The sequence below is a fragment of the Camelus bactrianus genome, chromosome 14, assembly GCF_048773025.1.
Source record: "Camelus bactrianus isolate YW-2024 breed Bactrian camel chromosome 14, ASM4877302v1, whole genome shotgun sequence".
NCBI lineage: Eukaryota > Metazoa > Chordata > Mammalia > Artiodactyla > Camelidae > Camelus > Camelus bactrianus.
Genome location: NC_133552.1, coordinates 47,257,791 through 47,273,368, shown reverse-complemented (window position 1 = coordinate 47,273,368; position 15,578 = coordinate 47,257,791). Strand labels below are relative to the sequence as shown.

The 15,578-nt window shown below is 33.2% G+C and overlaps 1 protein-coding gene across 26 annotated transcripts in view; it reads left to right on the top strand.

The window, feature by feature from the left end:
* Window positions 1-15,578, top strand: part of RBM26 (RNA binding motif protein 26) — a 77,525-nt gene that overhangs the window by 51,163 nt on the left and 10,784 nt on the right. For 24 of the 26 annotated variants that reach the window (XM_074378400.1, XM_074378399.1, XM_045509142.2 and 21 more), the window contains 4 exons: window positions 716-883; window positions 2,302-2,406; window positions 5,462-5,662; window positions 8,328-8,414. In XM_074378400.1, the coding sequence (XP_074234501.1) occupies window positions 716-883; window positions 2,302-2,406; window positions 5,462-5,662; window positions 8,328-8,414 (561 nt within the window). Of the gene's footprint in view, window positions 1-715; window positions 884-2,301; window positions 2,407-5,461; window positions 5,663-8,327; window positions 8,415-8,692; window positions 15,200-15,578 lie in introns of those variants that run through there. The other 2 variants (XM_074378402.1, XM_074378401.1) reach the window with 2 other exon arrangements.

Below are 15,578 nucleotides of genomic sequence, written 5' to 3'. Positions count from 1 at the left end.
AATATTGAAAATACACTAACTTTTTACCTTTTGGTTTAAAATGTGTATGTCTTTTCTAATTTAAATTTGTTTATACTTGATAAAGAGACATCACAATGCTTTATACCAAAAACTGCAATCATCTTGACTCAGAGAACCTTAATACTGTATGGTGTCTTCTATTCTGTAGTACCATGTGTATCTTCTTATTTCCTATCCATATTGGGCATATCATTCTAAGGCTAGCCAGCTACTGTTCCCTCTGACAAAGAAAGTAGGTAATTAAACATTCCGTTTTTCCAATATTTCATATGAAGGGAAACTGTAAAGCTTTTTCTCTGATTCTTTCTGGGTCGCAGACTACATTTGGAGTGGGAATACTTAAAAACAGTAATATCAACAAATGGATAAGAAAGTAAAATGGTTGCTATTTCAAATTGACAACTTTTTTCAGGGATCAAATTAAATTTTTTACGGTTGTGTTCTGTGAACTTATAGAAATTCTTAGAGACTTAAATAGTAATATAGTTCTTCACAAAGTAAACCAAGATTAAGACTTCGATTGAGATAGTTAGCATCACTAGTCTGCTCTTCTGCTATCTTAGTGGTTGTAAGCCTTGTCATGAATACATAAACAAAAAGTAGTAGTTATTTATATTTTTATTTATTTTGCTGTTTGCTTTTTTAATAATAGTAGGAATAAGTGTCTTAGATTTTTTTCCTAAAAATTTGGCAGATGTTAATTTCAAAACTGGAGAAAAACAAAGCAATGAAGTCTGAAGATAAAGCAGAGATAATGAAAACTTTAGAAGTTTTGACAAAAAATATTACCAAATTGAAAGATGAGGTCAAAGCTGCTTCTCCTGGACGCTGTCTTCCCAAAAGTATAAAAACCAAGACTCAGGTATATTAATTTGTGTTGTTATTCATATTACTACTTAAAAACACTAGAACGCTACATTATTTAAAACTCAGTTTTCCTTTTAGCTAATCTTCTTTGCTCAAAATATTATTACATACTACCATTGTCCCCATTCTCCATTGGTTAATAAGTAAATAAATACAAACAAACAGTCTCTCCTTATCTTTTGAATCCTGTACATTGTAGTTAGAAAGTCAATAATTGGGAGAATAGTTATGGATAATCTTAAAAAGGTGGCTTGAGGGCAAAATAATGCAGGTACTTGAATGCTTGACTGAGGAGTTTGATATAAGTAGTTGGTGATATAAAACGCTAATGAACAGAGAAGTAATATTCTCATATCATTGAAATGAATTGATTAAGCAGGAGAAAATTCAGGTAGATTAACCCATTAGATAAAAATAAGCCAGCAAGTTAATTTCAGATGGCCATAAGTGATTTAAAAAAAAACCCCACAGTTATACAGTACTTAGAGTAGGGGGGGGTGTGTGTATGTGTGTGTATGTGTATAAAATCATGAGTTCATATTGATATTTCTGTTTCTAATCCAGCACCACAGTATTCTTCCTTTCCTTCTCTTATACCATGTTTTTTCTCCCTGTTCCCATAACAACTTGGTTCCCACTGACATCAATATAGTACTCATTTGCGCAGTCCTATAATACATTCCAAATAGTTTCAGAATTGCTACAACAATACCACTTCCAACTAACTAAATATAAAAATCAGAATTTGTTTGCATTCTTTACAACCTCACAATATACTCCACTGAGTATAGAGTTAAAACTGTGGGTGTAGGATTACTTTTTTCCTTTTGTGTGGTTATGTTTTTAATTTGATAAAGTTAGGTCTGCTTCTGTATGTATTCAGTTTTGGATTCCTCACCCTCTCATTCTTGTCGATTTAACTTTATTTTTTGAGTAAGTAAAACATTAACATGATTCAAAAGTTATACTGTATAAAAAAGTATGTAGAGACAGCCTTTCCCCTCTGATTCTTGACACTGTTCCCTACTCTTCCCTCCCTCTTGGTGTGTGTGTATGTATTCTTCCCTACATAATAGTATACTGTGGATTGCTCATTAACACCTTGGTGTTTTGTCTTTCTTTTCACAGTCATTTCCTGAAAATTACTCCGTATCAGTCAATAGAAATCTCACTCTGACTTCTGTATGGAAAATGAATTATAGGGAAGTCAGTGGAAGTAGGAACAAGTTAGGAAGCTCTTGCAGTAGTGTAGACCAGAGATGACTGATGGCTTGAACTAGGATGGTAGTACTGGAGATAGAGAAGAAAAGTATGGATTAAATGAAAATGTGTAAAAAATTCTTTGTAAAAAGTTTTGCATAAATGCAGGATATTAATTATTGTCACCTAAAAATATTAATTACTATTTTCTAGATGCAGAAAGAATTGCTTGACACAGAACTAGATTTATATAAGAAGATGCAAGCTGGAGAAGAAGTCACTGAACTTAGGAGAAAGTATACAGAATTACAGCTGGAGGTATATTTCATCACAACTACACAGTACGCTAAAAAGGAGCAGTTTTACTGATAGAAAATAGGAAAAGGGGGAAAGAGGTTAACACATTTTTCAGAACTAATAGAGAAAATCTATGTAGTGAGGGATGGTGGAAGTTCTGCCTTTATATCCAAGTCCCTTTGCTTCCAGTGAATTTTGTTCCTTTTCTGTTTTTGATTTTTCTTCTGGGGACCAAAATCTATTAAAGACTTTTCAGGTATTCTTACGTAAATATTCTGTGCATATATAGACATGTTACATTGAGTTACTCTAAGGATCAGATTGTTAGTGGTAGAAATATATTAAAGAACATGCTTAAGTTTTGCCTATAGGTGGTGCTGTGGATGTTTATAAAAGTGAAAATAAACTAGTTTCTTATAATTTAGTTATATGATTATTTATATTAAAAAACTCCTAGTGAAATTATCTCTATCTATACGAATCTTTAATATTTAGTTAGTGAAAAGGTGTTTAAAAATCAGAATAACATTTTGAAGTACAGAGACATTTATGCCATTAATGTAGTTGGTACTTGTCTATAGTCATCGTTTGATGGCGCGATTTTAATTTTTTGTATCTTAGCTTATCACTTTTGCTTAATTTAAAAATAATGCTTTTCCCCAAATTTGTTAGCAACTTGATTATCTTTTTCCAACATACTACAAATCTGTATTGAGTACTGGCATTCAGGTATTAAAGACTTGACATTTAGCAGCCCCTGTGTTTGTCCTGAGGCTCTATCTTGTTTAACTGTTACAGGAAGCCATAGGATGGTTTCCTAAACCTGCATACGTTTTGCATTCTCTGGGAAGTTGATATGGTTGTTTGTGGGTTCTACCCAAGATAACGAGTTTTGGAAAAGATACATTTCTTCTATGTTAATATAGAAATTGTGTTTCACCATTTCATGCTTGTGTTAGTGCAACTTTAAGAAACATTTAAAAAAATTTTGGCCCATAATTTTAGTAAATAAATAATAGCATTACTAATTATATTATAGACTGATAATATAAGGATTACTAATCTTTATTAGTCTATTTTCATTCTTTATCATGATACAGCTAAACACTGAATGACATCTTATTTTTCTTTTATGATGGCCAAACTTGCCAAACTTTAGTTTGCAGTTAATATTAGTATATACAGTAATGCAGTTTCCCAGAGTGTGTTCATTCACTACACCAATTCCATATTGTGTTATTAGATATTAGTGAAAAAAGCTTTAGAGGCCAAATAAATTTGGAAAAGGTTATATTAAGCATGCTTTTTGTATATGGTTTCCTATAGGCTTGTAACTTGTAAATCTCCAAAAATGTATATTAAATACTCAGTATTATTTATCTTACTTGTCCATGAACCTCCTTTTTTAAGGAGCATTTTGAGACATTAAAGTTCCTCAGCATAGTTTTGTATATGCTGCACTATTATTAACATTAATCCTTCACCTTTGAAGTTTATTACTTGGATTTTAGATAACTATTTTAGCTAAGGTTAAAATTAACTCTCTTGAGATGAAGAAAGTGAAATATTTATACTTGCAGAGATTTTGGCTGTGCCTGCTTGGCATTTCAACTTGGATGTCTCACATCCTCAGATTCAGCACATTCAGAATTGTATTTATTTTGTCCCTAGGCTCATCTACACAATTATCCAAAGTAGAAATTGGGGAGTCTTCATTGATTCCTCCTTTTCCTTCAGTGTTCATACCCATTTAATCGCCAAGTTTTATACATGTTACTCCTCAATATGTCTTAAATATTTTAATTTTACTTCTCTGTATCTCCATTGCCACCACGATAGGCTAAGCTTCTATCTTCAGCTGTTGGAGCTACTGTACTAGCCAAGTGACTGGTTTCCACCTTGTTCTCTTTTTCTTCTTCCAGAATAACATTTTAAACACTGATTTGATTACATCACTCTTGATTTTTATGGCTCTTGGGATAAAAATCAAAATCCTTAACATGGTCCTTAAAGTTATTCATGATCTGGCTCTGCCTATCTCTCCAGCCTCATATCTCCATCCCATGTGGTCCATCTGCATTGGATTTTATTCCTTCTTTTTGAAGTACTGTGTTCCTTTCAGTCTTGGTTCCTTTGTTCATGCTGTAACCCCCACACCTCACCCTTGCCTTGCTTGTTCTTTGTTCCTTCTTTGATTCATTGAACAAATACTAAATTTCTGCAATCTGCCAGCTACTATTGTAGGTGCTGGGGGGAAAGTAGAGAATAAAACGGAAAAAATTCTTCATAGAACTTTCATTCTAGTTCTAGTTCTATTCTAGCCGTTGCAAGTCTTTAATGTTCTATTCAAATCTTTAAGTAAAGCATTTCCTCATTTTTTTGAGTCACTTCTCATTAATATAATTAAATAACTTGGTTTCTTAATGTCTCTACCCCTCCAGGATTTGAGTTTACGAGGGGAAAAGACTTGCACACAAGAAGTGCTCATTAAATACTGGTGGAATGAGGGAATGGTGTGCTATTCATATAGAGTGATATAGTAGATTATAAGTTACTATGCTACATTGGTTATATAATGGTGTTACTGTAAGTGATCAAAATGATGAATTTGAAATAACTCTAGCTTCTAGAGTCAACAGGCAAACAAACAGAAATGCTGTATTTGAAAGTCATAACTGGAAAAAATGCCCATATATATAGGTATTTTGTGTCTGTGTATTAAACTGACTTTGTGACATTTAACACTGCACTATTTGGAGATCAAGAATTGCTGGTCTTTCGTGATATAGTCTGATGTCTTGGAGAGGAAGGACTTAGTAGAAAAGGCACATTTAATAATTTCAAAACATTACTTAAATGTTGCTTTGTTGTCTCAATTCGTTAGCTACTTAAATTTGCTTTCACTTCAAAAGCTAAAACCCTAGTTTAAATTATGAGATCCTTTTGTAGGATATTATTTGAATATGATGTCAAATTGTATAACCTATGTCATATTGTGTGACTCATCTGACCAGCTAGAATACTTAGCTTGTGTTAATAATTGTGATGTTCAACCTACGTGTCTAATCTCTTCTAGGCTGCAAAACGAGGGATTCTTTCATCTGGTCGCGGTAGAGGAATTCATTCAAGAGGTCGAGGTGCAGCTCATGGCCGAGGCAGGGGTCGAGGTCGAGGTCGAGGTGTGCCTGGTCATGCTGTGGTGGATCACCGTCCCAGGGCATTGGAGATTTCTGCATTTACAGAGAGTGACAGAGAAGATCTGCTTCCTCATTTTGCGGTACTTTCTTACTGTCCAACAAAACAAATACTAATAATCATTGTTGAGGATAATGAGTATTAAAGGGGAAAGTATGAAAATGGAATGGATAATTTTCAATCTATGAATCTCACCAAAGGATTTGATTAACTTATAATAATCTTTTAATGAATTATTTAAAAAACAATCTAGGGATTTTTTGTTTATTATTTAGAAGAAATGTTGCTATTCTTACACTTAGTAGGCCTTCAGATATTGTGAAATGAATGATATAAACTATCGTTTCAGAGAGGGGAAGTCCTATAGTCTAGTTTTACTTGATACTTTTAGGAAAAATTTAACATTGCATGGGCCACCCATGTATTTTTTAAGTTAAGATGGAATTTTATTTGTTAATATTGTGTTCTTGATGTAGCTGACCTAGAAATGAAACAGGACAAAATTTTGGTATATGAGCTTAAAGTTGCCTTAGTCAGTGCCAGGGTATAGTTAAAGGGAGTCAGTCTAATGGTAATAGACCAATGTATGAGGAAGGAGAATGAGGCTCTCTAGTTCTTGCTAATCCATTATTTAATTTACTTAATTCCTGGGATCTGTTGAGCTCATGTGCAGAATGGAAATTCTGTCTGCCTAAAGGCCTTTCCAACTTCAATGTTGTGGTTCTTAGTGGTGTCGCAAAGGTTAGTTACTAAGGATCAGTCTTGCCCTCAGCATTACAGTAATTGCTCTGGAGATATGAAGTAAATAACCACTACTTTACCTTCAAGGATGTTACATACATCAATTTAGCAGAGACTGGTTAAACTACAAAACAATTTATAATCAAGTTAAATTTATTAAAAACTACAAATACTTCAGTAACTTAGAGAAATATCTTTCACACAGGCAAATGATAGTAAAAGAACAGTAGAGGAAAGTTTCATGAGGTAGTAAAACTGGAGCTTAGGTCTTGAAGAGCAGATAAACTTGCAGATAGCTACACAAATAATACAGCCTTTTGAATATTCAGATTTAAATGTTTGACAATTATATTCCAGACTGTGAACAGCAGTTACAAAGGTGAAACTATACGTTGTCAGGGCGTAGGGAGGTATTGAAAAAAATGGTACACGTTTAAGAAATAACTAAAATGATTAATATTTAAGGATCATGAGTCTGGAAAGTCTTGAGCTTGATGGCTTCAAAGAGAGAAAGAAAAGAATCAGAAAATTAGAAAGAAGCTTGGAGATAATCTAGCCCAGTTCTTCCCTGCCATATACCCCACTTTCACAGCTTCCCAGAAGGGAGAAGATCCAGATAACTTAGGTGTATTTTCATATAGTTTTATAGCTAATCAGGAAGTTAGCAAAGAAAATGCCAAAATAATCCAAACAAACAAGGTGAGTCTATGAATGTATTTAGGTGAGACTGAGGTGGTTTTGATTTTAGAAATATTCAGAGCCTATAAATGAAGATTCCTGCATGCATTTGGAGATACTCCATTTCAAGTTAGTAATAGTCATGCACATTTAAAAATTATCAGTCTTTAAGGTAGTTTCTCTATCTCAGCCTATGATTTGAACATATGACAGGTATCAAAAACCCATATTGTTAAAGGATCGTTGACTGTTACAAATTGTGATTAATAAAATGCTTTCTTTAATTTATCCACTGGAGCCAACAGTAGAAATGTTACAGCTAAAACTTACAGAGCACTTATTTTGTGGCAGGTATTATTCTGAATACCTTATATAACTCATTTTAGAGTTATTTTGACAACTCTGTGAAGTACTTACCTCTATTATGCCTGTTTCAGAGGTGAGGAAAATGAAGCATGAAGAGATTAAGTAACTTGTTCAGGTATACTCACAGAGCTGGGATCTGACTGATTCTACAGTCCATTTTCTTTACTATGCCCTGCAGAATTTTTCTTTGGAGTGTGTGTATTTAATGAGATGATGGTTATAATTATATTTGGGGATAAGAAAGAAGGAAGGTATTAGCAATGACATATAAAGGACTAGAGTTTTACGTGATAAAATTTGCTATTGGCAGAAAAATTCTCCTACATGTGGAAAAAATAAAATGCAGCACACCCAAAACAAGCATAATTGAATATGTTTAGCTTCTAAATGTCCTAAAAGAGTATGATCTAGAGGAGTAAATAGTAATAGTAAAAGCAGGGTCAGTTAGTGTTAAACATTTGAATTGAAAGACTTGGGACTCTCATCCTGGTAATTAACTTAGTTACTTTAGAAATATTACTTAAATTCTCTGAATCTTTTGCCCTTTGTCTTTAAATTGAAAGTGATACCAAAAACTCATAGAATATACTGAGGATTAAATATTCTGCTTTAGAAATAATTAAGCATATTCTGAGATTAGAATGACGAATGTAAAAAGAATGAGAATAAGGAAGCTCAGTCTTTGACCATTGTTTTCTTTATTTAAAGAATAGTTCAGTCAAGTATAAGATTCCCTAATTCTAGAAACTGTAGAATTATAAATAATATTGGAAGATAGGACTACCCTTTATCTTACAATATCAAGTATTAAAATGAACTATTCCTAATTTTTTTCTGCTAATCACCCTGAATTGTTATGTATTCTGGGTTATATTTATTAGTATTTTAATATTTTAAAAACCATTAGGATTTTGGATGTTGCAAAATATTTATTTGGAGGAAATACTTTTTTTAATTTAAAGCAATATGGTGAAATTGAAGATTGTCAGATTGATGACTCTTCACTTCACGCGGTAATTACATTCAAGACGCGAGCAGAAGCTGAAGCAGTAAGTATTATAAGTCTAATTTATTGAAATTCAGATTTAAATGTCTTATAAATATTGCCTCTTAAGTTTTAATAGGAATGAATCTTTTTAAACTTACTAAATAACTAAACTTTGACAGTAGATAAAACATATGAAGTGGAATTCATGGCCACTAAGAATGTCTTAGAGGCAGTTTTATATATAACATGAATATTTAGAATATATAGTTAGTCACCAAGTTGAATGTCAAGTTTATTGTCTTGAGACATCAGGAATTCTCCTTCTGTTCTCTTTAACAGGAGATAGGGCCACTCCACTTTTCCATTTTTCTCTTTTCTCAGCTGGCCCAGAACAAGTCTACTTTGGCAGAATGAGTGGTGAAGGATAAGGTAGAAGCTGAGATACAATCCTGATGGCTGCTCTTCTTAACCATCCCTCATCTGCTGCTTCCTAGTCCCAGTTGGCTGAACCCTAAAGAAGTGTCCCTGGCTCAGCATACCCTCAGCTGGGCCTCTACAGTTTTTTGTCCAAGACATGATATATTGTGCTAGCTTTTAGAGTTCTTTTCATATAGTTGTCTTAATATGTGTATCTTGAATTGTCTTTCCAAAGAACGACCAGAAGTATTTGCAGTCTTGTCTGTCTTCTGGGTTTAAAGGATTGAAAGAAGGGAAACTGTGTGTAAGGTATAGGGGATTCATAGGAACCTTTTTAGCCCTTTGTGTTCTTTCTTTGGGATTGTAGAGAAATAGAGGTACCATCTGACCTCGGGAAAATGTATTAAGTGTTCTAAACAGTTAACCTAATGTGAATAGAAGAGTTGAATGTTTTTCAGAAATTTTAAGTTGAGTGTGGTCTAAATAAGTTTCGAAAATCTTCAGAATTGATTTATCCTCTTTGTAGCAAATACTCCCTGCCAACACACGATACATTGCTTGTGCTTACCTGGTAGGAGTTGCTTTTGGAGCATTGTAACCTGTGAAAGACTCGGGGTCTGATAAGTCTCAGAGAAGTGTTGAGCTGGGCCCTGGAATAACACGGTTTCTAGGTCAGGCGGGTGGGTAGTGGATAGTTTTATAGAATAGGATTTCCTCATCCCAGAGTTTTATTTTATTAAATCTAGTTTGTAGTAATCTTTTATTCAAAGTTCTTTTGTGAAAATAAAAGGTAATTTATAATTGATGAGAGTTTAAAACTTTCTTATAAATTTTTGTATGTATATATGTTATTGAAAGAATAGATCTTTGATCAAATTTTCTCTCGGAGGTGTTGTTGAGTACAAGTTAACAATAAACTTCCCTTAACCGATGGCTTCAGTGTCAGTTTTCAGTGTAATGTTGGATAGGTAGTTTGAGTACCATCTTTTTATGTTGTGTATTTTCTAGGAAGTAGTCGTTTTATAAAACATTGGCAGTTGTTATGTTCAAATGGTTACAATATTACCAAGTTGTGAATTTAGTAAATACTTTAAAAATGTATAAACTACTTCTCCCTGCCTACATAAATGGGTGAGAGGGGAAAAAAAAAAGAAAAAAAAAATCTTTGCCTCTTACATAATTTTTGGATGTTTTGCTTTTGGTAAGTAAGACCTATTGACATATGCCTTCCTTCTGGGGTTTTGCTTTTTCTACCTCATTGTAAATTTTTTAATATATGTTTTTATACTGTGCATATATTTTCCAAAGGAATAGCAATCTCTTTTGAGACCAGGATTAATGTATAAAAAATACTTTAACAATGAATTATATGAAGGTTGAATAAGTGGCAAAATAACTTAGGTTAAATTAAATCTGATGAGAGTTAGCTTTTCAAGGTAAATACCATTTTAGTTGGATTACTTAACAGACTAAAAGGAACAACTACCATTGCTATGATAAACACTTGGAATTCAGTTATAGAAGTTGTTAAAACATGAACATTTCCTTAAGCCTAAAAATTTTCTTAAAATTTTGTTAACACTCTGTTTTAGAACAGAAAATTAACTTGAAGCTTATACTTTACAAGCAGAATATAGGCTAAAGCAGTGGTTTTCACACTTCCAGATTTCAAGGAACATTAAGGTTTAGGAATTTAAAAATTAGTATGTTTGACATTGGGGTGCCAGTTGTTAATTTTGTCAAGGAAGAATGCTCAAAAAGTACAAAAAAAGGGTTGCTTGTATCATCATCATTATATAAAACAAAGAAAAATGTAATACCAAAATGTAGGAGGATATAAACTCCAAGAAAAAGAATAGGCCTTCCCAAGAAAAGAAAATTATCAACCTTTGCTAATGTTTATTTTCAAATATGTCATTGTTCATAGTTTCTGAACCATTGTATTAGATGGTTGAATGTGTGTATCAGTATTTTCTAAAGTCAGTAGATGCATAATATTTCAAAGTGAAAGTATTGGAATAAGATAATTGAGACATTTGAATATGACTGAAAAGAGAGAAATTTTCCCCAGGAAAGAGGTTGAAATATTTTAAGGAGTAATGATATAACAGAACCATTTTCGCTTTAGATTAAGATGATTAAGGTTTGACTCTGGTTAGTTAAAAGATGGATCCTACTGCTTTATTTTCTACTTTCCGGTTTGTCTGTCACCACCCCAATGTCCTAAAGTTGAATAAGTACCCAAACAGGACAGGAAAAAATAACCTCTTCCCATGACTGGTTAGAATGTTATTTTTCCTACCCTGAATTATTCCTTTACTTTTATAAGAAACCAGGATCCAGTTTTAGAATAGGAATAAAGTTCTTATTTTATAAGAATCAGTTCCAAAGATAAAACTACAGACCCAAAGTCAAAGAGGTGTATAACTTTTTGTATTGAAAGGAATCTTGTTCTATTTGTGCATTTTTGACACTCATGCCTCAGCTCCTAGTAGTTATGAGGATTCATTGATTAAAAACTTGTAAGGTATACTTAGAACAGTGCCTGGAACATAATAAACCCTGTTAACATTAGCTAATATTAATATTATTGTTTGTGTTGTGTGTGTGTGTGTGTGTGTGTGTGTAAGTGTAAGTGTAAGAATGAGGATTGACTGGTAAATCAGTGAAACCAAAAAGAAACAAGATGGAGTAAATGATTTCAAGACTCTGATTTTTGACCTGAAGTTAGAAGTGCAAAATTGGATTCATAAGGAATAGTGCAGCATCAGCAGTTGAAGGTGATGGGGCTGACTGAGTCAATACTAAATTTATAGCAAGCACAAAATGTGTAAGTGGATTCAATCAAACAAATCAAATCATGTGTAAAACAGACACTTTATGTGTGTGTTCTTACTGACTGACAATAGTTACAAAGAACTGCTATGTGATGGGCACTGTGCTATGAGAATTAGTAAATCTAAATCTGAAGCTTGTGAGAAAGTGGCTAGGCAGCTTGAACTCAAGAGCTAAAGGAATAGAAATCTTTCCCTATAAAAGTTCTAAAATTTAGATTTTACATTTTTTTTTTGGTGGCTGTTTAATGTAACTCCTGCTAAACATCATATACTGTGGTTATTACAAACATTAGTAAACTTGGTTTTAACCTACTTTTATAGATTAGATTTATCATTATGGTTACTAAAACTGTAAGGTACACTAGGATTGCAGCTTTAGCTCTTCTGACCTTGTTCAGTTTTCCCCACAGTGTTTTTATAGGACACTGGTTCTGTAAGAGCTCCCCTAACAAAGGATTCTCTTGTCAGATAAGTTTGTGAAGAGCTACATTTTGTATATTCAATTTAGATTTATCATCTAAATGACTTGAAAAGGCAAAAGACAAACATTCCTGTTTAATTTTGTTTAATTCAACTTTTTCCAAATGTTAATTGTTTCCAGAATTATTTTCCTTGTAAGATTTGGAATCTGCCTCATAACTGCTTTTTATACTTTTCCCCACTTTCTTCATTTGTCTGATCTTCAACTTTTTTTCCTTCTGTTGTGTGTATTCATGCTTTTTTTCCTTCCTAATTTGCCTCAAACTTTGAATGACTGTGCAAAAAAAATTAGGAAAAGTTCTAGAGTGAGCCTATGAATAAAATGCTTCAGCTTTTAAACAGACTTTTTGTTTACACTTCATAACACAGAAATTAGAATTGTAAAATGAACCTCCACATGCTCATCATCAAGCTTCAGCAATTATCTACTTATGATCAGTCTTATTTTGTCATATCCCACCCACTGCAACCCTCTACCTCTTTATTTTGGAGCCATTCCCAGTCATCGTGTCATTTTATCTGTAAGCATTTCAGTATGTCTTTCTCAATATTAGAGTCTTTAAAAAAAAATATAATTACCACACCTAAATATTTCCTCAGTGTTATCAAATACCCAGAGTTTACACTTCCCCAGTTTTTTTTAAAAATATATTTCTTAGTTTATTTAAGGATCCAGAGTAAGTTTCATATTTTAAGTGATTGGTATACACAATTATGAATTCATGAATTTAAACATTTCATGGGTATTGATCCGTTGTTCTCAGTTACTGATGTATTGTTCCATCTTTGGCTAGTGGCCAGATACAGGTTTGTTCCTGAGTTCTTTTGACAGGACTCTAGTGGGTTATGATACTTTCTTTGCTTTCTGATATAAAAAGGTGTTCTGAGTTCATCTTATACATTTTCTCTTCCAGACCAGGAACTGGCCATTTCTCTAAGGAGCTCTGATTCTTTTTACTGGGAAAGGTATTTAGAGACCACAATCTGAGTCCTAGGGGTGCTCATTACTACTAAGTATGTTACTGTAACTAATATTTTTCAGTGGTCAGAGCTTAGAGTGAAAAAAATTACATTCATACATATAAATATATACATACATGGTTATATTCACATGTATAAAGAAAATTGAAAGCACCTACTGGTATTTCCCATTTAATTCTGGGCTCTGGTTTTATACACACATGTATCCAGGCATACCTTGTTTTATTGTGCTTTGCTTTATTTCAATTTGCAGGGGTTTTTTGTTTTTTGTTTTTGTTTTTTTTAACAAATTGAAGGCTTGTGGCAGCCCTGCTTCTAGCAAATCTGTCAGTGCCCTTTTTCCAGCAGCATTTGCTCACTATATGGCTCTGTCACATTTTGGTGATATTCACAATATTCCAAACTTTTTCATTATTATTACATTTATTATGATGATCTGTGGTGATTTGGGGGAACCATGAACCATGCCCAAATACAACGGTAAACTTAATTGATAAATGTATGTGTTCTGACTGCTCCATTGACCAGTTATTCCCCATCTTTCTCCCTCTCCTCAGGCCTCCCTGTTCCCTGAGATACAACAATATTGAAATTAGGCCAGTTGATAACCCTCCAGTGGCCTCTAAGTTTTCAAATGAAGGGAAGAATTGTACATCTCTCACTTTAATAAATCAAAAGCTGGAAATGATTATACTTAGTGGGAAATGCACATCAAAAGCTGAGATAGGATGAAAGCTAGGCCTCTTTCTCCCAATAGTCAGCCAGGTTGTGAGTGCAAAGGAGAAGTTCTTGAAGGGAACTGAAAGTGCTACTCCAGTGAGCACATGAACGATGAGAAAGTGAAACAGCCTTGTTGCTGTTATGGGGAAGGTTAGTGATCTGGATAAAAGATCAAGCCAGTCACAACATCCCCTTAAACCACGGCCTAATCCAGAGCAAGGCTCTAACTAATTCTGTGAAGGCTGAGAGAGGTAAAGGAACTGCAGAAGAAAAATTTGAAGCTAGCCAAGGTTGGTTCATGAGGTTTAAGGAAAAACGCCATCTCCATAATACGAAAATGCAAATTGAAACAGCAAGTGCCGATGTAGAAGCTGCAACGAGTTATTCAGAAGATCTAGCTCAGATAATTAATGAAGATGTCTACCCTAAACAGATTTTCAGTGTAGGTGAAACAGCCTTATATTGGAAGAAGATGCCATCCAGCTTTTTCATAGGTAGAGTGGAAAAGTCGGTGTCTGGCTTCAAAGGTCAGGTTGACTCTCCTATTAGGTCAGTGCAACTGTTGACTTGAAATTGAAGCCATTCGTCATTTACCATGCCGAAAATCCCAGGGCCCTTAGATTTATGCTAAATCTACTCTGCCTATGCTTTATAAATGGAACAGCAAAGCCTGGATGATGGCATCCAGTAAATAATTTTTAAGTTAAAACTTCAGAGAGTTGTAGGCTCACCTTATAAATTTGAAGAAGTGTGTGCTGAATATAGAGATTTACAAAATTAAGTCATAAGAAATTTTTGAAGAACTTACTATGGAAAATCTCTAACACTTTTTGCTTTTTTGGTTGGATAAAACATGAGTTTAAAGTGTAGACATTTTGCATGAGACAATTGGAATTCCTTACAGGAATATATTTTTATGTAATAGTTATAGCTTGAAAAAATTACAGTTTGTTTCTGAACTTATGTATAAGTACTTAAAATTTTTTTTAGTTATATGACATGAGGGGGCCATGGACTTAAAACTCTTGAGCTGCATTTTAATAGGCACGAAATCTTTTAAATTTATTATAAATTTCTATGTGCAGATTTAAAATTTATACCTGGGGACTTTAATATCACACAACTCATGGTCAAATGTCATTGAACATGTAATTGTTTCTACATTTCACATTATGCTGTATTTTGAGATTGTGCAATAAATCTTTTGTGAATATGAGTTATTTCGGTATGTTGCTAACATTGATTTATGTTAGTTCACATTGCTTGAATTTGAAAGAACTGTTTCCAAAGCAGCCACTAAATGTAGCAAGTACTTAGACTCAGTTTTATTATACGCAGTTCTGAAAGCTAAGTTCAGAGTTTTTTTTTCTTCATTGAGATAGTCGTATTTTGTAAAAAGTGATGCAGCAAACATTTTATGATATTTGTGATTATTTGATGTAATTTAAAAATAAGTACTTCACACATGCAAAATTATTCTTGTATTTGTTAAAGATTTCTAGTTTATAGTTACTTCATGAGCCATTTGTAAATTAATAAGAATTAAAATGCAATAAGATACATTTAGCCTATTGATTCTAATTTAGACTTTTTTTTTTTTTTTCGAATTTAGACTTTGATTCAGAATCTACAGCCAGGATCTTGGAAGTTCTTCGAGATTATTGCTTTGAATAGCAATTCTCATTGTACTATAATAGAAATGTAGACATAGTTCTTCTAATGAGATATTGGCCAGTAGTGAAATAGCTGTACTCAATTTGAGAAATTATTCTTGTTTTCTTTTTAAAGGA